We start from the raw sequence: 25,328 nt of genomic DNA on the forward strand, positions 1-25,328 counted from the left end.
AACAGCTCAGTAGGGGAGCTTCCTATTGTAATAACCAGAACTGCCTGCAGCCCTGCAACAGCCTCCTCCAGCACTGACCTGCCCTCACTCCAAGTGTTGGGTCGAGGGGTAGCTGCCCAGCTGCCAAAAATGCCATCTAGGCCTCGGGAGGAGCTGGGACAACTGCCGTTCTCTGCAAAGAGAAGGGGAATACAGGCAGCATTTGCTGGAGCTAAGTTCAGTTCAGTTCGGTCGCTCAGTGGTGTCTGACTCTTTGTTATCCCATGGACGGCAGCACGCCAGTCCTCCCTGTCCATCACCAACTCCCAGAGTTTACTCAAACTTATATCCATTGAGTCAGTGATGCCATCCAACCATCTCATCCTCTGTCGTCCCCTTCTCCTCCCTCCTTCAATCTTTCCCAGCATCAGGGTCTTTTCCAACGAGTCCGTTCTTCGCATCAGGTGGCCAAAGTATTGGAGTTTCAGCTTCAGCATCAGTCCTTCCAATGAATATGCAGGACTGATTTTCTTTAGGATGGACTGGTTGGATCTCCTAGCTGTTCAAGGGACTCTCAAGAGTCTTCTCCAAGAGCACAGCTGGAGCTGAGATGGGCTCAAACCCTGCCTCCAGCACTCAGTACTCTGGAGACTGGGACCGTGAAGGGGGCCCTCTTGGGGTCTAGAAGGGCTGTGGGGACGGGGTGTCTTGGAGGTGCCACCCCCCTGACCGAGGCTCTCCCTCCCCAGCCGGCCCGACACCGCCTTCGTCTGGTTCCTCAACCCCCTCAAGTCCATCAAGTACCTCATCTGCACGCGGTACAAGTGGCTCATCATCAAGATCGTGTTGGCGCTGCTGGGACTGCTCATGCTGGCGCTCTTCCTCTACAGCCTCCCCGGTTACATGGTCAAGAAGCTCTTGGGGGCGTGAAGGCCCTGGGGGCCCTCCCTACGGCTCCCCTCCTGGGCCTGCACATTTGCCCTGCCTCTGGCACAGAGGCCTCCAGTCCCAGGGGCCTTCCTCCTGCTGGCTGGGCCGGTGATGCAACAGCCCCCCCACCCTCCCTGCCTGTCCACCCCACCCCAAGCCTACTGCTGACTCGGTCCTGCCTGTCATGTCCCTACCTGCAGGGTGGAGAATGTGGGAAACTGCGAGAGCCTGCCCCACCTGCCTGAGGAAGCCACCCGAAATCCTCCCCAGGCCTTCCAGCAGAGCACTAAAGCTTTAATGAAATTAACTGAGAATCGAATCATGTCATGGGCTGTGCCCAGGGCTTTAAAAAGAATCAATGAGCAAGCAGCATCACCCTCCCCATCCCTAGATATAATCTTGTGAGGGCAGCTGCCATCTTGACCTTGCAGAAGTGATCCCAGATCCCTTCCACGAGTCCTGCCAGGCGGCTGCTTCCCCGGGCCACTCCACTCTATCCAGGCAGCCGCAGGCTGGATGCACAAGCCCAGTCCCCGTCCAGCCTGCGGGTTCTGATGGCCTCCCAGTGCTTCCTTTGCCCGGACTAGCCCTTGCAAGCCAGCACGCCTGCAGTGAACCCTGTACCCCACCCACCTGCCTGGCCCCTGATGGGCTCACCCTTTCAGTCCTCCGGGGGCTGCCTGGAGTTTGCACTTGAAGGGCTGCCCACCTCCCGCCCCCACCGCCTGTGTGAGCTGAGTTTCTCTTGGCTGCTTTTCCTCTCTTGAGTGGTGATTTTTCTCTTAATAAAAGAAATCAAACCCTGAGCTGACAAGTCTGCAGTGGGTCAGGTGGGGGGACTGTGGGGGAGGGGTGCACAGGGTCAGCTGGCAAGCTCAGCCCAGGCTGGGCCCCTTTGGAGTGGGAGGCCTTGTGAACCAGGGTTCAAGGTGGGCCTCAGGTACAGGGCTGCCTGCCCAGGCTGCCCCAGGAGGAATGTCACACCACACCCCAGGGTCACAGCCTGGTGGACCCAGGGGCCCCAAAAGCTCACTAAAGCACTCTTAGTGACAGTCTGAAGGCATAGACCCTGAAATGGCCCAAAGCTCCCAGGTACCACCTGTTCCTGGAAGCAAGAAGGGAGCCCCGAGCCACAGTCTCGGCCTGCAGCTGCACGCCTGTTCTCAAATCAGTCTGAAGCCAGGGACAAAGTCCCCTCATGACACAGAGATGTCAGGTGGGGATTGCTCTTTAAAGCGATTCAGACACAACTTTTTAAGACTTTAATCAGGACTGTGGAATCCGGTAACTCCTCTCAGTGCCTTATTTCAACAGGCCTGACAACAACAGTTCTGGAAGATGCAGGGAGTGGGCCCGGGGAAGCCCCCAGGGGGTGCTGCCTCCCACACCAAGAGTGATACCAGGGTCGGCCCTACCGAGACAGGCTTTTCGAGGTCTGGCTCTATTTTGTGGGGACCCGGAACACCTGAGTCGGAGGAACTTGCAGTTCAGAGTTTATCTGGAAAAGAAAGAGTAATGGTCATTACCCTTCCCCCAGGGTCCACCTCCCAAGAGGCCTCCAAATCTCTAGGAGTACTTTCCCAAAGACTTCCTTCCGTCTCCTGGGCCAGCCTGCACGCACCCTGCCTTCCTCAGAAGCTGAGTCCTGGGCTCCCTGTCTGACTTCTGCTCCAGCACACCAGCCTCTGGTAATGCTCTTAACCTTCCCTTCTGATCCACTTTCTAAAACCCTAACTTCCCCACTTCACCTGCCCATCTGGCCTCGTTCTTCCACGCTCTTCCCCAGCCTTTTGTCCACTGTAGTGTCGAAGGAAGGGTGGCCCCTTATGGTTCCCAAATGACTGAGTCCTGTCTTGGGCCAAGAGGCCATTGTGATCCCCGGGCTCATCGCATGCCCTGCTCTGGTGTGGCCGGGGGCCTGAGACCCCCACAGGCCACACATCCCCAGGGCCTGGCATGTGGCTAGCCTTAGTTGATGACTCAGGAGGTATGCCCAGCCCAGTGTTACACCCTTAAGTGCCACATGAAGGATCCCACAGGAGCAGAGCAGAGCCAGCAGCTGTGCTGCCAATGGGCTCTTCCCAGTGGAGCAGACCGTGAGATCCCGTCTCCTGCTGAGACACGGGGAAGTCACCCCAGCTGTCCCTGGAGCAGGTCTGGGTAGGGGGCTGGGGGAAACATCTGCCTCGGTTGGAGTCCCCTTTCCAGGTGTCACATCCCAGGCCAGACCCCAGGGGCTAGCAGAGCAGGAAGAGCCCGAGCTCTGAGCAAGCGACAGAGGCTCTGTGGTTTGATCCTCCTTTTTGTGAAGGGGGGAGAATCACTCCCGCCCTGTCCACCTCACAGACCAGCTGTTAGGACCGAAGAAGGAAATTCCTGTGGAAGGGCTCTGTAAGCTGTGAGGCCAGCACCGGGTGGATCACTGCCTTGCAGAGCCATCCAACAAGCATCTGGTGCCAAAAACTATATGGGCGTCAAAGTGACACTAAGATAGCCCGCACCTTGAAGTTGCCTCGCCTCTGGAGGTGGTGGGGAGGGGACGCCTGACCTCTTCCAGCATCTCCGCCAGTCCCACTGCTGCCCCCTGCCCAGCGCCCCAGTGTCCTGCCTCCCCTCCCGGGACCCACCTTGGTGTCCAGATACTGCTGCAGCAGCTGCTGCAGCTCTGTGTTCTGCCTCTCCAGGGAACTGTTTTCTATCAGCAGCTCAGCCCTCTGGGTCAGGACGAGGCTTTGGGCAGAAAAATTGGTTAGAGGCCCGTTGAATCCTCCTCCATTCTCAATCAAGTCAGAGCCAGGATCTCTGCCCTTCTACTCCAGTTGGAGGTGAATGAGGACCCCAGAAGCCTCACCCACCAGGGCAGCCCTCCAGCCCTGAAGGAGCCAGGCCACCCGGAACAAAACAGGGAGGGCGAAGCCGGAGGGTTCGATCCCCCAACACTACACGGCCCCCCACCTGAGTTGCCAAAAGCAGCTTTACTCTCCAAGAGTTCCTGGGACAGGGAGGCAGCAAAGGTGGCCGCTCCAAGCAGGGCACTTCTCCTACCTGCCTGCCCTGGGCCTGCTCTACCTGCCCTCCTCCTCCTGAGCCATGGCATACACACTCACTGGTATTTCTCCAAGGCTGTATACAGAGCATCCCAGAGGTTCAGGGTGGTGGCAGGGATAACCGTAGTCAGGGCCTCCCAGTACTCGGAGTCCTTTGAGTCATCTCGCACAGCTTTCAGCAACTTCACTGGCACCCAAAAGTCCCTGAAGGTCAAAAGCACTGGTATCATTCCCCTCAGCCTGGTGTCACCAGGGCCCCCAAGCAGTGCCCCTCACAGACTTACTGTCACCTTCATCCGATCATGGAAGCGCCTCAGAAACAACACCTGCTTATCCATCAAGGTTCCTGATTCTCGGTGATGTTGTCACCGTTATGAAGGAGTGTCATCCACTCCCTTCCTCTCGGTCAGTTTACATCACTGGCTCTATAGCTCACTATTATGTCCATTTCTTCCAAGGATGCTGCCAAGGCAGCTCTTAAAATCTGTTATCTCCTCTCCACACCACCCCCCCTCCCCAGGATAGCCTTCATCCAAGCTATCCCCTCCCACCTGGACAAACCTTCCCACTACGGTCCCTGAATCAGGCATCAGTCGGCCGCCAAAGTCATCTTTCTAAAATGCAAGTCTGCTCCTGGCTCCCTCATGGCTTAAGATCATTTTCTGGCTCCGATCCACCAAAGGGTAAAGACCAAGACCTTGGGGAATTTGGATAAGGCTCTCAAGATCCAGCCTGGCTCCTCTACCCAGCCAGTCCCACTCCCCAGACCCTTGACCCTCCAGTCATACCGCTCTGTCATGATTCTTGAAGCAGGTCTTTCCCTGCACTGTGACATCCCGAAATGTCCTCCCCCCAACTCTGTCCACCCAGGAAAACCCAGTTCTGCTGCAGTCTCCTCCTAAAACCCTCTCTGATGTCTCAGATGAAGGTGACCACTTCCCCTCTGAGCAGCCTGACACCTCCATGTGCTTTGACCACTGTTCTGATCACAAAGTATTCTCCCCACAAGGCCTATACACAGTAGCCCCCAACAGATATTCGTTAAATAAATGAATGATGAATGGAAACATGCAAATCTCTTCTGTATCTATTTCTTTCATTGCAATGTCCATGGATTCCTCTCGCCCCCCTTCCGGACATCCTTCTACTCACTTCCCCAAGTTCTGGCTCAGCAGCCTCTTCTCCCCTCCTTGTATCTGCTGGGCCCCCATCCCATCCAGCTCCCCTCTCCACCCATTTCTCAGGTAAGCCCTCCAGCACCACAGCCCACCTAGGCTTCCTCAGACTCATGACAAAGGCCTCCAGAATCTTGAGAACGTCGTTGGGGTGGATGAGCTTGGGAGAAGGAGGGGGCTCCTTCTCCTGTGACTTCCCATCCACAAGGCTCCTCTCCTTCTCTGCTCTGAGATCCAGTGGCTCCTGTAGTGGGGACACAGATGCCAGGAACCAGTGTGGACAAAGATGCAAGGGGAACTATGGTTGGAGGCATGCAAGCATGAATGTATGAAGACAGCTAGAAAGAGGAAAAATGGAGAAAATGTTTACAGAAAGTTACAGAAGTTTTGGAAAAGAAAGATGCAGACATTCACACAAAGAAAGAGATAATGAAGGAAAAGAGTGGAGAAGAAGGAAGATGGGACCAGAAAGAGGCAAACAGGGAGCTTCATTACAGTGATAATGGGGGAATCCCCTGGTGGTCTAGTGGTTAGGACTCAGCACTCTCACTACAGGGGCCTGAGTTCAATCCCTAGTTGGGGAACTAAGATCATGCATGTTGGGCAGTGAAACCAAATTAAACACACACACATACACACACACCAGTGATAATGTTCTAGTTTGGTATCCAGTTCACAGGTGTTCATTTTATTGATATGTATAAAGCTTACATGATATAAATATCCTCTTGATTCATAGCACAAATTAAATTTCAATCTTTTAATTTTAAAAAGTCCTTCTACTCCTGCTGTACAGTTCATTCAGTTTACTTCCCACCAGTAAACCAACATTATCAGTTTCTTATATATCCTTCCAAAGAAATACATATCCATATAAGCACACACTTTGGAGAAGGCAATGGCAACCCACTCCAGTACTCTTGCCTGGAAAATCCCATGGATGGAGGAGCCTGGTAGGCTGCAGTCCATGGGGTCGCTAAGAGTTGGACACGACTGAGCGACTTCACTTTCACTTTTCACTTTCCTGCATTGGAGGAGGAAATGGCAACCCACTCCAGTGTTCTTGCCTGGAGAATCCCAGGGACAGCAGGGCCTGGTGGGCTGCCGTCTATGGGGTCGCACAGAGTCGGACACGACTGAAGCGACTTAGTAGCAGCAGCAGCAAGCACACACTTTCACTTTTCCTTCCCATTTTTACATGAATGATATTCTACTACGTACACAGTAGAGTTTCACATACCAACAAACCTTAGAGAGCTTTTCACATAAATACCTAAAGAACATCATTGTTCTTTTTCACAGCTGCATAGTATTCCATTGTACAGATGCAGCATATATTAATCAATTCTTTAATGATGGAAATCTGGATTGTTTCCAATCTTCTGTCATTTCAAACAATGCTGTGATGAATAAGCTATGATAAACACCATTTCAACTGTATTGAGTACATCAATAGGATAAAATCTTAGAAGAGGAGCACAGGCTAAAGTATACTATACGGTTTTACAGTTGATCCTGCCAAGCTGTCTGCCACAGAGGCTGCAACGATTTACACTCACACCAGTAAACTATGAGCATGCCTATTTCCCAAACCTCAGCCACCACTATCTGCTATCCAACTTAGGGATTTTTGCCAACCTGACAAGTGAAAATTGAATTTGAGCACTTTTAATTTGCATTTCTCTAAATATAAGAAAGCCTGGTTATATTTTCATATGCTTTAAAGTTATTTGTATGTCTCTTTTAAAAGGTGTTTGTTCATATCCCTTGTCTGTTCCACTGAGTGGATGTTTTTCTTATCGGTTTATGAGAGTTCTTTATATATTGAAATTAGCCCTTGTCTGTGATATGAATTAAAAATATTTCCCCCTCCTGTCTCTATATCTTAACTTTGCTTATATCGATTTTTGATCTACAGAACTTTCTTTTTGATGCAGCCAGTTTGCCCTTATGTTTTCTTATGGCTTCTCAGTTTTGTCCCCTCAGCCAACTCTTTCTGGAAGCATATCAGGATACTCACACTCACTGTGACACTAAAAATACTAAAAACCTTTTTTAATTCATGTTTTTAATTTTTATATTAATATTAAAATTTTACAAATTTGTAACATGATGACTTCCTCAAAATAGTCAATTATGATCAAGATAGTTATTAAAAATGGGCCTTGCTTATGAATCAAAATATTCAGAACTTGGTGAGCTCAGGTCTCACGTGGCTGAGGCCTGGCTTTGAAGGAAGGTCCTGGAAAAGACCCCTTGGGCCTCAGTGTAAGAACAGGATCTGATGGCTAGCTAGCCTTCCCTTTACAAATACAAAAAGTAACAACGCCAAGGGAAGTGCTAAAATCAGCTTTGATACAAAATCCCCACTACTTCTCCCTAGTGTGAAGGTGCTAGTTGCTCAGTCATGTCCAACTCTTTGCAACCCCATGCTCTGTAGCCCACTAGGCTCCTCTGTCCACAGGATTCTCCAGGCAAGAATACTGGAGTAGGCTGCCATTTCCTTCTCCAGGGGATCTTTCCAAATCACAAGTATTATTCAAAGGTGGCAGTGCCCTCTGGGGGATTCCAGGAGAATTTTGAATGCTCTTTTTTTTTTTTTTTTTATTACACTTCACCTTACCTGGCTGGAAGGTGAATGATGAGTTTGGTATTTGAGGAAGAAGTTAACCAGTTTATACAAGTCATCCTCATTTTCAATTCCAAGGGCCTGAGGAAAAAATAGAATGACTGCATCAAATACCACATTAAGAAGTCCCTCAGCTCCCAAGAGCAGGGGCTGGCTCCCCTCAGCCTCCCTGGTGCCTACCATGACCCAGAGAACAGGCCTTTCAACACCGGAAAGCACAGTGAGTGCGGACACGTACCTCAGAACAGAGAAACAACGCTCAGAACAGCCCCATACAGGCCTGGTGGGCAGGAGCATGCTAAAGGGGGCTGAACACACCTCTGAGTTTAGGGGTAAAGGGGAGAACCTGCGGCTGACAGCTGGGCCACGAGAGAGGGGCTGGCAGAGGAAGGGATGAGATGGGAGTCACCAACGCAACTCTGAGGCCAATTCTTGGCATGGAGAGTAGGTAAAGGGAGGGATATGACAGTGAGCTGGGGAAGCCCCGGGAGCCTAGCAGCTATTCCAGGGCTCAGGCAGTGCTGGAAAACCCAGGGGGCTGTGTTACACTGGAACCCCCAACCCACTCAGCCTGAGAGGCACTCACCGAGAAGACGGCGTCCAGTCTCAGCAGGTAACACTCGTTCTTCTCCAGGGGCAGGAGTAGGCTCAGCAACTTGCTCTCTATGAGGAAACCCTGAGGAGAAGGGAGACGACATCTCCAGTAGGAGACGGGGTTCAGGACAAGTCCTGCAGCCCGTCCCCCTCCGGGCAATGAGCCAGGGACAACTCCTCAGAGCAGAAAGAACCCCAGGGCCGAAACATCGGGCAGCTGCCAGGCACCCCAGAGGAAGGCCTTCCCGGGAAGCCTAAAAGTCCTTCTCAGGGACGAAGCCGGTCCTCATGATGGACTGAGGTGTCCTCAGAAGGCGCTGACTCACCTGGCCTACAGACCGCAGGGGCAAACACCTGAGCTCCCCACCACAGTCCAGACCTGATCCAGTCCCGTTCCCTCCCGCCCATGTCACTTCACCCAAATGCTAGTCCCCAGACTCAATGGACATGAGTTTGAGCAAGCTCTGGGAGATGGTGAAGGACAGGGAAGCCTGGCATACTGTGGTCCGTGGGGTTGCAAAGAGTTGGACACAACTGAGAGACTGAACAAGAGTCCCCAGACATCTCCAGGACACAGCAGTGGGTGCTGATCTGGAGGGGAGGAAGGCTGGAGAGAGATGGAGACACCGGAACAGAACCCAGTATCCGTCAATTGGGGCAGAGAGGGGAGAAGACTGGGTGCACCCCCGGAGTGGGAGCAACGCCTGGGGGAGCGCTCCTTGGACAGGAGGCTACAGGCAGCAAGCTGGCGGACGGAGCAGAGTGTCAGTCAACTTCCTCCTTCATCGGGAGCTGCCCTCAGTGGCAGGAGATCCCCTCGTGCCCAAGAACTGTCCCAAGTGGACTGGCGCCTGACAATCTTCGTACCACTTCTTTCCCATCTCAGAAACGAAGACCTAAGTAAACAGCAATTCTGTTTGGGTACCATCGGACTTCTAGCTGAACCAGCTCCAACGAGATTGTTACACCAATTCCAGTGGGTTTTTTAACATGAGTGAAGACATCTAAGGCCTAATAACCTCAAAGTAATTGCAAACTCAGCTCCCAGAGAAAGGCCACCATAGGTTGTGGCCACCCTACTGTCAGATGGATGCAAGGGGGCAAGACTGGGACCCTTTCTCCTGCAGATGAGCATATTTAAGCATTAAAAAAAAAATGAATTAGCAGGGGTCCCTTGCTGGCATGGACCCACCTTGCTGACCCACAAAGGGAGGACCCCTTGGCCAGCCAGGCCAGCCAGGCCAGCTCTGGAGCATGACAGCTTCTCTATAACCCCATGAAGCCCAGAGCGGGGGGTCCCCCCACAACAGCACCATCCTGTGGGCAGGTCCTCTGCTGCCTCCAGGCCACCTCTGGCCTATCCAGTGTCGTCCAAGGCGGCATTCGAGAAGCAAGGGCAGAAAGTCGCAAAGCCTCCCACCAGGTACCCAGCCTCACCGACTCGTCACACAGGAGCATCAAGATCTTGCGGGTCGTTCTTGCTGAAACTTGCTTTGGCAGGTCCAGGTAAGTCTCTGATTCCGAGCTGTCCTCATCTGCCCCCTCCTTTTCTGCGAAGGGACATAAAAGAGACAGAAAGAGAAGGTGATTCCTCAGCCTGGTTCACTGTGAGGGACAGTCAAACCACTTTCCTTGTGAAAATGTATACCTTCAAAGGCCTCTTCAAGGCACTAAAGTCACTTTAGCTGATGAAAACCTATTATGTTGGGGGAAAAAAAAATGGGAGGGTTGGGGTTGAAATAAGAGACTATCTGGAGAAATTCTGGTGCTCCTGGCCAGCCTATAATGCCTCACTCTTCCCAATTGTATCTACCTGGAAATGTCACACCAAAATCCAGCCTTGACCAGGAAGTGGGAGAGAAACCGTGAACCTGTTTATTCTTAGAGATCGATCTAACACATCCACTCTATGGTTTCCAACCCTGTGGCAGTTTAGAAACAGTCAATGAAAATGTAGGGAAAGCAGCTGCTTCACAGAAGAATAACATCAGCAAGAGCAGCTGAGCCAAAATTTTTCTTCACTAAAATTTACAAATGTTAAGTTTAAAGCTATACATTCCTTGTCTGAAAACAGTACTAAAAATCATGGTACTACCCAGATTTTACCACTTGCTCAAAAGGTAAAATGAGATAATACACATGAAAAGATTTTGAAAAGTGCAAGACAGCAGATTGCTGGTGGGAATACATGTTCTCAGAGGCCCCTCCACTCCAGCCTGCAGATGCTCTGACTCTGTTCCGGTCACCTGCTTCCATCAGGACTTCCTCTAAGATCTGTGTGGCGGACTTCTGCTGCTGCTGAGAAATTGGCCCCACGTTCTTTAGGAACCAGAAGTCGGGTGCCATCCAGGGGAGCCCTAGATGATGGGTACTGATGATTCTGTCTACATCAAAGGCTCTGTTTATCAGGTCCTTCGCCTCTTCTTCATTCATCAGCCAAATCTCCCGAAACCGCTTGTCATCAATGAGAGCAAAATGCCTGGGAAGGAGAGTGACCGATGGTGGTCAGCTGACACCAGGGCTGGACCGGTCCCCCACAGGCACCCCCAGCTAGCAGTAGGGCAAGAATTGAGGCAGAGCTGGGGGAAACCCTGGATCCAGCCCCATCTCTGAGCCCGAGATTCTCACCTACGAGAACAGGCAGGTGACATGCAAGTAAAGGGACAGGAGAGACAGCAGAAAAGATTCTCTAGTGCCCTGGCCCAGTTCCCCAAAGCGGGCGATGCCACACGCGAATGGAATCACCGTCACTACCAGCTCAGCTCCCACAGTCCCCCTCCTGGGACACATGCCTTGGGACCCACGTCCCTGAAATACCTCATGGCTTTCTGAAGCTCCTTGAATTGCAACACCAGGCGTTTGTAGTCTGAGGTTAGGGACTGGTTCTCCTCCTGAAATTGCTTGACCTGCTTGTTATATTTTGATCTCAGATTGTTAAGTACATCATGCAGGCTGAGTTGAAGAAGGGGGAAAAAAAGTTAGTCTACCGCTGAACTAAGGCTGCAATGTATGTTCCGTCTACCTGCCATCTACTCCACTCAGTTCTATAAAACCTAGGCTCAGACTTGTGGAAGGTGCAGGAAACCCTCCCAAATATTTTCCCAAACACAGCTACAACTGTGGTCGAGGAAAGGAAAGCAATAGGCGGTAATAGAATCATCCAGAACTAAATGCACTTGAAACTATCCAGAACCTCAAACCCACCAAGAGGTAGCCTCTTATTCAAGAGTGTGACTGAATTGTCCTCAACACAGCACTTGTCGGGGGCCACATCTAGTGCTGACTCACAGATTGAAATAACCTCCCTCAACTTCTGAAGCAAGGAAAACAGAAAGGAAAAACTGCACCACAAGCCTGTGATATACAAGTGCCCCATCCTGAAAGAGCTGATACTATTAACTAGTCCACTAACTCATTCATTCATTCAGTCATTCATTCATCAAACATGAAAGGTCTCTTTTGTGCTAAGGATATGTTGGAATACCAAGATGAATACAAGGATATGTCTGAGTACACAGCACTATCAGTGCAGCCAGAGACAAAGACAAACGCTAATTACAGAACTGTGTCAAGAGTGCTATGGAAGAGCTTCACACAGGGTACCAGGGGAAGGAGAGGGGGTTGGTCAAAGGTTCCAGCACTAGGAGAGACATGGCCACAGCATGACGAACACAGGCAGGCCACCGATGCCCAGCTCACTGCTAATAGGAGTTCTGTAACTGGAAATCTGTCACATGAAATAACACAGGCATGGCTTTCAGAACCCAGACCAGACTTCAGACTTCATGCTACTGAACAGTAGCCCCAGTAACACAGGAACAGGAAGGTTTGTGGACTGACATAGTTTCAGTTTAAAAATTCTAAAAATAAAATTTTCCCCTTCAAGCATTATTCTGAAATTGTCAGAAGATCCCTGGGGACTTCCCTGGCAGTCTAGTGGTTAAGACTTGACCTTCAGTGCAGGGAAACTGGGTTCAATCCCTGGTCAGGAAGGGAAGATCCCACATGCCTCAAGGCCAAAAAAGAAACAAAAAACCTAAAATGCAAGCAATATTGTAACAAACTCAATAAAGATTTTAAAAATGGTTCGCATTAAAAAAACCTTTAACAACAAATCAGAAGTCCCCCATACACAAACACTGATCATTCCTATTTTCACATTCAAAAAATGAGATATTCTATAAGATAACTGACCTAGACTTTTGATTTCACCCCCACCACACTCTCACACACATACATCAAGAGAAGAGGATACAATAAGTATATAAGCATCATGTAAAAAGGAGGTTGGCAGGTGGAAGGGTGGGGGGAATCTCATAGATCAGAGAGACTTAAGGAACTTAATTTAACAATGTGATGCAAATGCCTGGATCTAGATGAGGTACTAGTTTAGATAAACTCCTCAGTGGTAAAGAATCTGCCTGCAATGCAGGAGACCTGAATTCAATCCATGGGTCAGGAAGATCCCCTGGAGAAGGGAACAGCAACGCTCTCTAGTAGTCTTGTCTGGGAAATCCCATGGACAAAGGAACCTGGCAGGCTACAGCCTATGGGACCGCAAAGTGTCGGACACAACTGAGCGCCTAACACTTTTCACTGCAAAAGATGTTACGTGCTAAGTCGCTCAGTCCTGTCTGACTCTTTGCGATCCCATAGACTCTAGCCTGCCAGGCTTCTCTGTCCATGAAATTTTCCAGGCAAGAAAACTGGACTGGGTTGCCATTTCCTTCTCCAGGGGATCTTCTGGATCCAAGGATCAAACCTACAGTCTCTTAGGGTCTCCTCCATTGGCAGGCGGGTTCTTTACCACTGTCTTTGGACAAATGGGGGAATATGAATGTGATCCAGATATTTAGATGAAATGAAATTTGTTGAAATGAAAAGGTGGAGGTTATTGACTTTTTAAAAAGAGATTACAAAAGAGTTGCAGTATGATATCATATCTGTATATTAATAGAGGAAAAGAAAGATACTTAATCTCTGATAGTAAGAATATGGTATTTTTCTGTCTTTATCTTGGCTTCCCTAGTGGCTCAGTGGTAAAGAATTTGCCTGCCAATGCAGGAGCCACAGTAGATGTGAGTTTGATCCCTGGGTTGGTAAGATACCCTGGAGAAGGAAATGGAAACCCACTCCAGTATTCTTGCTGGGATAATTCCATGGACAGAGGAGCTTGGTGGGCTACAGGCGGTAAGGTTGAAAAGAGTTAGACACAACTGAGCACGTATGTTTTTATCTTACTTTCACTTGAGGTATTTTCCAATTTTGTATAATGCATATGTACTGCTTCTATAATTACAAGTTGAGATTTATTCTCCAGATAGCCCTGTGCACACACAAAGTCACACACTGACATAAGTACTGGGTTGGCAAAAAAAAAAAATTCATTTGGGTTTTTCTGTAAGATGTCACGGAAAAACCCAAAAGTCAGGGGCAGGGGCCGGGAGGAGCAACCCCACGCCTGAGGCCAGGGGCGGTGGCTGGGAGGACCAACCCCACGTCCAAGGAGTGGTGGCTGCACTGGCGCAGGAGGGCCTAGAGGAGCTATCCCACGTTGAAGGTCAGGAAGGGCAGCGGTGAGGAGATACACCTCGTCCAAGGTAAGGAGCAGTGGCTGCGCTTTCCTGGAGCAGCCGTGAAGAGATACCCCATGCCCAAGGTAAGAGAAACCCAAGTAAGACGGTAGGTGTTGCAAGAGGACATCAGAGGGCAGACACACTGAAACCATACTCACAGAAAACTAGTCAATCCAATCACACTAGGACCACAGCCTTGTCTAACTCAATGAAACTAAGCCATGCCCGTGGGGCAACCCAAGACGGGCAGGTCATGGTGGAGAGATCTGACAGAATGTGGTCCACTGGAGAAGGGAATAGCAAACCACTTCAGTATTCTTGCCTTGAGAACCCCATGAACAGTATGAAAAGGCAAAATGATAGGATACTGAAAGAGGAACTCCCCAGGTCAGTAGGTGCCCAATATGCTACTGGAGATCAGTGGAGAAATAACTCCAGAAAGAATGAAGGGATGGAGCCAAAGCAAAAACAATACCCAGCTGTGGATGTGACTGGTGATAGAAGCAAGGTCTGATGCTGTAAAGAGCAATATTGCATAGGAACCTGGAATGTCAAGTCCATGAATCAAGGCAAATTGGAAGTGGTCAAACAAGAGATGGCAAAAGTGAATGTTGACATTCTAGGAATCAGCGAACTAAAATGGACTGGAATGGGTGAATTTAACTCAGATGACCATTATATCTACTACTGCAGGCAGGAATCCCTCAGAAGAAATGGAGTAGCCATCATAGTCAATAAAAGAGTCTGAAATGCAGTACTTGGATGCAATCTCAAAAATGACAGAATGATCTCTGTTCGTTTCCAAGGCAAACCATTCAATATCACAGTAATCCAAGTCTATGCCCCAACCAGTAACGCTGAAGAAGCTGAAGTTGAATGGTTCTATGAAGACCTACAAGACCTTTTAGAACTAACACCCAAAAAAAGATGTCCTTTTCATTATAGGGGACTGGAATGCAAAAGTAGGAAGTAAAGGAACACCTGGAGTAACAGGCAAATTTGGCCTTGGAATACGGAATGAAGCAAGGCAAAGACTAATAGAGTTTTGCCAAGAGAACGCACTGGTCATAGCAAACACCCTCTTTCAACAACACAAGAGAAGACTCTACACATGGACATCACCAGATGGTCAACACCGAAATCAGATTGATTATATTCTTTGCAGCCAAAGATGGAGAAGCTCTATACGGTCAACAAAAACAAGACGAGGAGCTGACTGTGGCTCAGATCATGAACTCCTTATTACCAAATTCAGATTTAAATTGAAGAAAGTAGGGAAAACCACTAGACCATTCAGGTATGACCTAAATGAAATCCCTTATGATTATACAGTTGAAGTGAGAAATAGATTTAAGGGCCTAGATCTGATAGATAGAGTGCCTGATGAACTATGGACTGAGGTTTGTGACATTGTACAGGAGAAAGGGATCAAGACCATCCCCATGGAAAAGAAATACAAAAAAGCAAAATGGCTGTCTGGGGAGGCCTTACAAACAGCTGTGAAAAGAAGAGAAGCAAAAAAGCAAAGGAGAAAAGGAAAGATATAAGCATCTGAATGCAGAGTTCCAAAGAATAGCAAGAAGAGATAAGAAAGCCTTCCTCAGTGATCAGTGCAAAGAAATAGAGGAAAACAACAGAATGGGAAAGACTAGAGATCTCTTCAAGAAAATTAGAGATACCAAGGGAACATTTCATGCAAAGATGGGCTTGATAAAGGACAGAAATGGTAGGGACCTAACAGAAGCAGAAGATATTAAGAACAGGTGGCAAGAATACACAGAAGAACTGTACAAAAAACATCTTCACAATCCAGATAATCACAATGGTGTGATCACTCACCTAGAGCCAGACATCCTGGAATGTGAAGTCAAGTGGGCCTTAGAAAGCATCACTATGAACAAAGCTAGTGGAGGTGATGGAATTCCAGTGGAGCTATTTCAAATCCTGAAAGATGATGCTGTGAAAGTGCTGCACTTAATATGCCAGCAAATTTGGAAAACTCAGCAGTGGCCACAGGACTGGAAAAGGTCAGTTTTCATTCCAATCCCAAAGAAAGGCAATGCCAAAGAATGCTCTAACTACCACACAATTGCACTCATCTCACATGCTAGTAAAGTAATGCTCAAAATTCTCCAAGCCAGGCTTCAGCAATATGTGAACCGTGAACTTCCTAATGTTCAAGCTGGTTTTAGAAAAGGCAGAGGAACCAGAGATCAAATTGCCAACATCTGCTGGATCATGGAAAAAGCAAGAGAATTCCAGAAAAACATCTATTTCTGCTTTATTGACTATGCCAAAGCCTTTGACTGTGTGGATCACAAGAAACTGTGGAAAATTCTGAAAGAGATGGGAATACCAAACCACCTGACCTGCCTCTTGAGAAATCTGTATGCAGGTCAGGAAGCAACAGTTAGAACTGGACATGGAACAACAGACTGGTTCCAAATAGGAAAAGGAGTACGTCAAGGCTGTATATTGTCACCGTGCTTATTTAACTTATATGCAGAGTACATCATGAGAAATGCTGGACTGGAAGAAACACAAGCTGGAATCAAGATTGCCGAGAGAAATATCGATAACCTCAGATATGCAGATGACACCACCCTTATGGCAGAAAGTGAGGAGGAACTCAAAAGCCTCTTGATGAAAGTGAAAGAGGAGAGTGAAAAAGTTGGCTTAAAGCTCAACATTCAGAAAACAAAGATCATGGCATCCGGTCCCATCACTTCATGGGAAATAGTTGGGGAAACAGTGGAAACAGTGTCAGACTTTATTTTTGGGGGCTCCAAAATCCCTGCAGATGGTGATTGCAGCCATGATATTAAAAGATGCTTACTCCTTGGAAGGAAAGTTATGACCAACCTAGATAGCATATTCAAAAGCAGAGACATTACTTTGCCAACAAAGGTCCGTCTAGTCAAGGCTATGGTTTTTCCTGTGGGCATGTATGGATGTGAGAGTTGGACTGTGAAGAAGGCTGAGTGCCGAAGAATTGATGCTTTTGAACTGTGGTGTTGGAGAAGACTCTTGAGAGTCCCTTGGACTGCAAGGAGATCCAACCAGTCCATTCTGAAGGAGATCAGCCCTGGGATTTCTTTGGAAGGAATGATGCTAAAGCTGAAACTCCAATACTTTGGCCACTTCATGCGAAGAGTTGACTCACTGGAAAAGACTCTGATTCTGGGAGGGATTGGGGGCAGGAGGAGAAGGGGACAACAGAGGATGAGATGGCTGGATGGCATCATTGACTCGATGGACATGAGTCTGAGTGAACTCTGGGAGTTGGTGATGGACAGGGAGGCCTGGTGTGCTGCAATTCATGGGGTTGTAAAGAGTCGGACACGACTGAGTGACTGAACTGAACTGAACTGAACTGAATACTTATGTTGGCATTATTTGCAACAGCAAGGGTTTAGAAGTCAACAAAATGCACAGCAGTGTGGGCCTGGTTGAGTAAATCCTAGCATATCTATGCAGTGTTATACAAGACACCGTAAGAAATAACGTGAACATTCTCTATGAACTGGCATGGAAACATCGTGAAGATACAGAACAATGTGTACAGGATGCTATTGGTTGTGTAAAAGCAGACGGGCATGAGACTTTGTGTTTGCTTGTATGTGCATAAGGAAATTTTGGAAAAAGGAAAAGAAACGAATCCAGAGGTGGGACAGAGGACCCAGACAAAAGACATATGGGAGACAGACTTTTTGCTGTAAATTCTTTTCTTTTTGCTGTAAACTGCCTGTGGGGTCCGGAGGACAGAACTGGTTGAATGTATCCTGTTTTCAAAAGAAAAAAAAAAAAAACACCTCTTTTAATAAGAATTAGTTATGCGTGCATGCTAAGTCGCTTCTGTCATACCTGACTCTTGTGACCCCATGGACTGTAGCCTACCAGGCTCCTCTGTCCACGGGGCTACTCCACGCAAGAATACTGGAGTAGGTTGCCATGCCCTCTTCCAGGGGATCTTTCAGACCCCAGGATCCGAACCCGTGTCTCTTATCTCCTGCTTTGACAGGCAGGTTCTTTACCACTAGCACCACCTGGGAAGCCCTAAGAATTAGTTACACTTCTAACAATTTCTACTCCTACAAAAGAGTACATACCCATCCCTCTTTTCAGTAGAGAAAGGCCCAGAAGAAAGACACTCTGCATGCGAGCTTACCGGTTGATCTTCCTCTTCTGCTGGGACTTAATCACTGTGCTTTCTTCGTCTCTCTTCTTCAGCACCTGGAAGTTATACTCCAGCTTCTCTTGGTTTAGCTGATAAGTTGCTTTCATTTGCTGAAGCTGTTGCTCAAGAATCTAAAGTTTTAAAAAAAATAATTCTAATTGGTCCTGGTACAATTTATTACACCCGAGGGTCCCTAGTCATTTGTTCTGAAGTCATATCGGAGGAACCTTAGGAACAAGTGTCTCTACCTGAATTCTTAGAAAATTTATCATTAGAGGCAAATTAAAGGTCTGGACAATGGCTCAGATGGTAAAGAATCTGCCTGCAATGCGGGAGATCTGGGTTCGATCCCTGGGTTGAGAAGATTTCCTGGAGAGCATGGCAACCCACTCCAGTATTCTTGCCTAGAGAATCCCCATGGACAGAGGAGCCTGGCAGGCTACAGTCCATAGGGTTGTCAAAGGACAAGACTGATCAACTAAGCACACAATGGCACATAATATTTTTATATTATAATTTACCATATGTGAAATATTTATCATATACCATGATGTTTTATTATTTCCTTATAGTATATACATTTATACATGTACAAATACATTTATGTTGCTTTGATAATCTTCAATATTATAAAATAATGGTGGGAAGTACTGCATGTAAAATATTGGGAGTATTTTACTTTCTTACAGTAGATTCTCAGAAATCAGGTTCAAAGGTTCTCAGTAAATTGATTCCCACAATTTATGGTTCACACTCCACTGACTGTGGGCAAGTACCCACCTCCCCACCTGTCAGCGCTCAGCACCATGCAGGGCAGGCCTGGCCCTTGGGGCAGGGGGCCTGGGGCAGAGCAGGGAGCTGCCTGGAGCCACACCCCACTCTTGCTGAGCAGGCTTAAAGTTTCATTTAGAAATTTCTGACTTGACAGTATCCCAACGAGCCTATAGAAGATGCTGAAGGCACAGCTTCATCTCAAGTGCAATCACCCAGGGTGGTTCCAGCCTGAGCCACTGCTCTGGGCCCTGCAACCTTCTAGGGATGGCTGTGTGCTATGTCCACTGGGGGAAGAGATTCTCAGCAATTCTTCCGGCAAAGTCATGATGATTCATGCCACTGTGCTCCAATCATAACCATTTCTGCTGCTTCAAATGGGACCAGCCCTGAACACTGGGGAGGCCACTGTTCAGCACAGCTGGCACGGAAGTCCAATAGAAAAGTTTTTTGTTGGATGGTGACAATCTGAGAGAGTGTGAACACTCACAGAGAAGGAGGGTCTCCAGAGCTGCTCTGGATTTCGGACGATCATGAGCGAGCTCCAGGCTTTGCTGGGATCGAGGCATTGGGGAGCCCCATGACCCTTAGCATCTGGGTGTCTGCTCTAACCGTGTCCATGGACCTCCTTTGCAATGAGCCCCTGTCACTAAGACAGCATTTGCCAAACTTATTGGGCCATAGAATGTTGGGGGCCAGAGTGAGGCACTCGGCCCGTGGCAAAGGTCATGAGGAAGGAGGCTCGACATACGCAAAGGCAGGATCGAGCCTCAGGAGTCCCCCTGGAAATCCTCGAGCATCTACCCCCATAACCAGAGCCTGCCTACTTTACTACTTTGTGCTCATCTACACCTCTGACTTTACCGGGGGCTGTCCCCCACCACCTCTTTCGGAGAAGGAGTTAACTTAAGAGCTCCAGTTAATAAAAACTCCTGGGCGTGACAAGAGTGTTTTAACCTACAAACTCCTCTGAAGGTTCTCTAGCCTGCCTGACAGGCTTGTCCGGCCACATGTGATTGCTCACAGCCTCCCAACTGTGAGAGGCACGAGATGCTTTAAACCTTCTAAAAACAGGTTCCTTAGAAAAGTTAGAAAACCATTAGTATAAGTATAGTGGGCTGATTAGAAATTGTATTGGTGAAGGGTTTTTCATTTGTTGAGCCAATGTTTGTTGCTAAGTCTCCATATCCCCTGCCCTTACACACATTAATGAATATATAGACGAAATAAGTATTAACCTTTGATATTAATCACGTTAGACCTTAGGCTAAGTAAATTCTTTCCTTAACTAAAACCCACTACACCCTCACCCTATAGGAATGTAACTTTATTTGGGTGGCGTCTGTTTTAAGAATAATCACCCCTGGAGAAATAAGTGTCCTGGTTGACTGACCGCTGTCACAAGGAGAGGATCATAAATTGTCAGCAGGCCCCCCTGGCCAGAAGATGATGTAACACCCCTAAGACCTCTGTATACATTTGTATGAAGCACCTGACTTTGATAAAAGTCAGGACTGCTGACCCCGCCTGATTTTGCATAACATCTCAGTGTATAAAAGTAGACCATGGAAAATAAAGAATTGGGATCAGTTTCTCGAAAGACTGGTCTCCCCATGTCGCTCTCTCACTCTGGCTGAGTCTCCATCTGGAGCTCGGAACCCGCCATGCTTACTAATTATGCCTGGGCTTCTAAGATCCGACCAGGGAGGCCTCAGTGTCTCCTCTCCTTCGGGAGAACGGAAGGACGCCTGCGGCCTACGTAAGTGGTGCAAACTTCTTGTCTTGAAGTTTTATTGGTCTCCCGCGTAAACCAAGCTACTCAGCCTCTTTTCTCCACTGAATTTTCCTACTGAGCTATCCTCATTCTATTACTCTTTACATCTCTAATTAATATCTAATTGAAGCTATTGTATCCTGATCCTCGCCGATGCCATCCCCGCTTTGAATACCCTGGATCAGCCGGGGCTGGACCCCGGCAATAGAACAATTTTTATATTTATAACACAGGAAGAGCACGTAAGTTATAAATGCGAGCCCTACCATATGAATTCTCCTGTGAATTTCATTCTGAAAGGCAGATTATTACATAATAATCATTATGTAAATATTTTTCCTACATAATACATCTTCAAAGGAATAAAATACCACTGGCACCATTTTTTTGTTGTTGGTTTTGTGAAACCATCATCAATATTTCACCTAGTTGAACACAGCTTACAAAACTCTGAACAAAAGTAATTAGGCCATGTCTTTTTCTTTATGACCTGAAAGAACTTAGCAGCACACACTAACCAACTGAGCTAACCGGCCAGTGGATGTGACCTAAAAACAGACCTTAAATCTAAGTCAGTTTTATGGGCAAAAATATATATATAATAATAATAGTCTGTCACTGGATCATTTTAATTTACAGCCTTTTGCTTGTGCGTGCAGTTGAATATTTATTAGCCAATTTTATTTCCTCTTGTTGAAAATATCTACTCCTGCTTTTTGTTAATATTCTTTGGGAACTAGGGCTTTCCTAGTGGCTCAAATAGTAAAAAATCTGCCTGTAATATGGGAGACCCAGACTGGATCCCTAGGTCAGGGAAGATACCCTGGAGAAGGGAATGGCTACCCACTCCAATATTCTTGCCTGGAGAACTGTCTGTGCTTATTATTCAATTATCCAAAGATATTTTTGCAAAGCTGTATCCTGTGTTTCTATATAGACTAATGGCAAAACATCATGTTTAGTTTGGAAGAATCATTTATAAAGATTATAATTTAACCTGTCAACAAAATCCTTCAGTGTTCCAAGGACTGTGGGTGTGGATCACCGTCCTCTTCTCTTTCTCCTGGGGCAGGAGGAGGAGCAAGGGAGCTCCTTTCTGAAGCCAACTCCTGCCCCAGGCTGATACTGGTAGCCAACATTGCCCCAGCAGAACAGAAATTTAGTACAGCCTTTCCCTCTGGCCTTCTCAGCTGGGCACCTTTATCACTGATAAAGAGACACCACTGGGCCTCTTTACCACTGATCTCAACCTGTGGGGGTGGAGGGGGCCCCAGGGATTCTGTTAGGAATTACAGATTCCACATTCCAAACTCTTGCTTACCCTTTTCTTCCCTGTCACCCACTCTTAAAAAAAAAAAAAAAAAAAAAAATTGGCCTTTGTGGCCATTAACAACAAATATGAACTTATCGTTTTTTAGAATTTTTATTTTATTTATCTGTTTATTTTTGACCCGGCTGGGTCTTTGCTGCTCTGTGGGGTTTTCTCTAGTTCCGGAGAGTGGGGGCTGCTCTCTAACCATGGTGTGGGCCTCTCCTGTTGCTGAGCAAGGGCTCTAGGGCACTCGGGCTTCAGTAGTTGTGGCTCTCGGGCTCGAGAGCACAGGCTCAATAATTGTGGCACATGGGCTTAGTTGCTCCTTGGCACGTGGGATCTTCCCGGACCAGGGACTGAACTCACGTCTCCTGCAGTGGCATTCTTATCCACTGAGCCACTGGGGAAGCCCTCATTCACTCTCTTAACTACTTATACTATTCACGGTCTTGCTTTCTAACTCAAAGGATTGTAAAGTCCTAGAGGACAGAAACTGTATCTTATTTGTTTTTATGCTTTGCACCAGGTAAGTTCACAATACTTGTTAAGTAAATAACTTGTATTTAATTTTTGTGATTAATATTCTGGCATTAAAGTTGTACTAAACCATTTTCCAATTTTAAATGAGCACGTAAGGCCTAAAAATAAAAGTTGCTTCCTACATCAAGAACTAAGTGTTCCTAGCACTTTTTTTTGGAGTGGTGGGTATCGGTCGTTAAATTGTTGAGTATATAATGTTTATAGGTTTCTCTTTGTTCATTGTTAATATGACCTTTCTAGTAGTAAGAACTGAAAAGTATACCTTCTTATTTTTACTTCTTGTACCTGTCAAGCCAAACCTATAGGTACTGGATCTTCTATATTTTGGGGGTTTGCAAAAAAAATTGGTTCTATATTTTAGAAATGATACAGTGCAAAGAATTAGTGTTAGGAAGTAAGCTGCATGCCATATCTTTCTGACAAAAATTGATGCTATCTGACTTTACTATCATGACTACAGCTCAGAGGCATTATGATAAAATTCAATCTACTAAAATATTCCACATATTGCAATATGGGTAATCCATGATTCAACTACCTTTTCTCAGTTCAAGGGTAAAATGTGGTAAAGTATAGTCATTCTGACACAGGGAAGAACTGTTACACTGATGGACTGCACGCAGGTTCCCACTCTGAGAGTCTCCATCTGTCTGTCTCCCAAATACCCACACCTCACCACTAGTCAATCCAGACAGTGTGAGCCAGGACAGCCAGGTCTCCTGGGCTACCTGCCTCTCTGCCCCTCACCTCCCTAGTCTTATCTCTTAACCTCTATAATCTCCTCATGTCCCATGTCCTTCTTGGCTTCATTCATGTCCTTCAATAACTTCTTGACTTCATTCAAGCGTTTGAACATTGAATTAAGAACATGAGGTTCCAAGCCTACAAGTGAACAGCAATAAGTTACTCAGTTAGGAAATGGGGAAAGAACCTGAATAGACATATCTCCAAAGAAGACATGAAGATGACTAATGGGCACATGAAAAGATGCTCAACATCACTAATCATCAGGGAATGGCAAATCAGAACCACAAAGAGATATCACTTCACACCTATTAGGATGGTTGTTATCAAAAGACAAAGGACAGCAAGCATTGGCAAGGGTCTGGAGAAAAGAGAATCCTTCTACAGTTAGCAGGAATGCAAACTGGTACAGCCACTATGGAAACAATATGGCGGTTTCTCAAAAAATTAAAAACAGGGTTACTATTTGATCAGGTAATATTAATATGTAACCTGAAAATTTGAAATCTGGAACTTGAAGAGGTATCTGCATTCCCACGTTCATTGCAGCATTATTCACTTCAGTCAAGATATAGAAACAATCTAAATATCTGATGATGGACTAATGGATTTTTAAAAGGTTCCCTGGTGGCTCAGACAGTAAAGAATTCACCTGCAATGTAGGAGACTGAGGTTCGAAGCTGAGCTGGGAAGATTTCCCCAGAGAAGGGAATGACTACCCACTCCAGTATTCTTGCCTGGAAAATCTCCATGGACAGAGGAGCCTGGCAGGCTACAGTCCATGGGGTCGCAAAGCGTTGGACATGACTGAGCAACTAACACTATATACATACAATGGCATATTATTCAGCTTTTAAAAAAAGGAAATCCTGCCATTTGCAACAATAGAAATGGACATGCAGGACATTACGCTAAGTGAAATAAGCCAGATACAGAAAGACAAATACTGCATGATCTCACTTACATGTGAGATCTAAAATAATTAAAAAGAAGCAGAGAGGAGAATTTGCAATGAGGGGCTGTCAAGGGCTGGAGGCAGAGAAGGCAATGGCACCCCACTCCAGTACTCTTGCCTGGAAAATCCCATGGACGGAGGAGCCTGGTAGGCTGCAGTCCGTCGGGTTGCGAAGAGTCTGACACGACTGAGCAACTTCACTTTCACTTTTCACTTTCATGCATTGGAGAAGGAAATGGCAACCCACTCCAGTGTTCTTGCCTGGAGAATCCCAGGGACGGGGGAGCTTGGTGGGCTGCCGTCTATGGGGTCGCACAGAGTCCGACACGACTGAAGCGACTTAGCAGTAGCAGTAGCAAGGGCTGGAAGAGGGGAAGATGAGGAGGTACTAGTCAAAGTGTTACAAAGTTTCATTGTACAAGGTGAATAAGTCCTGGAAATATAATGTACAACCAAGAGCTCATGATTAACAATACTGTATACTTAAAAATTTGCTAAGAGGGTAGATCTTTATTAAAGGTCTTTACTGCAAAAAGAAAAACAAAACAACGAAAAAGAATGTGAGGTTCCATTATTTCACTGTTAGAGACCAGTATGTACTTCTATCATGTAAATAATCATAGAACCAAGATAACTTCAGAAAACTTAACTATAGCTATTTTCATCAACAGTGTAATGTGTACAGCCCACAGAAGCCACACTGCTTTTTCACAAAAGTCTACTGTTCCTTGTAAGTAACTCTCAGCTCCCTGACATTAATATTAAGAAAGGCTCAAGAAAATTCTCAAGACTGGAAAAACATTTTTAGTCTAATAGGATTTTTTTTTTTGTTGTAATGTTTAGGTCCACGGCAGTGAAAGTGCTGAGTCCTAACCACTAGACTGCCAGGGAATTCCCTAATAGGGTTTTTTAATTTAATCTCATTATAGAAAGCTACAAGAGGAGTTAAGAACTGAAATCCTACCAAAGGCTATGTGGAAAAACTGTAACATGGTTTTCTAGATGAAGACTGAAATGAACAGAACATGCTTGAATGTTAAGATGCAACCATGTTACATCTAAATATAATTAGGGATAATTTTTTTTAACCGATGTTGAAACACAGAATCCTAGGTTTGTACAGAA

The 25,328-nt window shown here is 46.8% G+C and overlaps 2 protein-coding genes across 3 annotated transcripts in view; one reads left to right on the plus strand and one right to left on the minus strand.

The window, feature by feature from the left end:
* The window catches only part of OTOF (otoferlin), an 87,939-nt gene extending 86,224 nt beyond the window's left edge, over positions 1-1,715 (plus strand). The window contains exon 46 of one of the 2 annotated variants that reach the window (XM_027555885.1): positions 729-1,715. In XM_027555885.1, the coding sequence (XP_027411686.1) occupies positions 729-909 (181 nt within the window). In that variant the 3' untranslated portion in view covers positions 910-1,715. The remainder of the gene's footprint in view (positions 1-728) is intronic. The other variant, XM_027555886.1, reaches the window with a different exon arrangement.
* A 441-nt stretch (positions 1,716-2,156) lies between these two features.
* The window catches only part of DRC1 (dynein regulatory complex subunit 1), a 38,492-nt gene continuing 15,320 nt past the window's right edge, over positions 2,157-25,328 (minus strand). Inside the window, exons 8-17 of the mRNA XM_027555887.1 lie at positions 18,099-18,238; positions 11,172-11,306; positions 10,601-10,833; positions 9,792-9,904; positions 8,347-8,436; positions 7,755-7,841; positions 5,227-5,375; positions 4,017-4,160; positions 3,537-3,639; positions 2,157-2,407 (exon numbers count right to left, since the gene is read on the minus strand). Of these exons, the coding sequence (XP_027411688.1) occupies positions 2,351-2,407; positions 3,537-3,639; positions 4,017-4,160; positions 5,227-5,375; positions 7,755-7,841; positions 8,347-8,436; positions 9,792-9,904; positions 10,601-10,833; positions 11,172-11,306; positions 18,099-18,238 (1,251 nt within the window). The 3' untranslated portion in view covers positions 2,157-2,350. The remainder of the gene's footprint in view (positions 2,408-3,536; positions 3,640-4,016; positions 4,161-5,226; positions 5,376-7,754; positions 7,842-8,346; positions 8,437-9,791; positions 9,905-10,600; positions 10,834-11,171; positions 11,307-18,098; positions 18,239-25,328) is intronic.

This window comes from Bos indicus x Bos taurus, chromosome 11 (assembly GCF_003369695.1).
Source record: "Bos indicus x Bos taurus breed Angus x Brahman F1 hybrid chromosome 11, Bos_hybrid_MaternalHap_v2.0, whole genome shotgun sequence".
Lineage (NCBI taxonomy): Eukaryota > Metazoa > Chordata > Mammalia > Artiodactyla > Bovidae > Bos > Bos indicus x Bos taurus.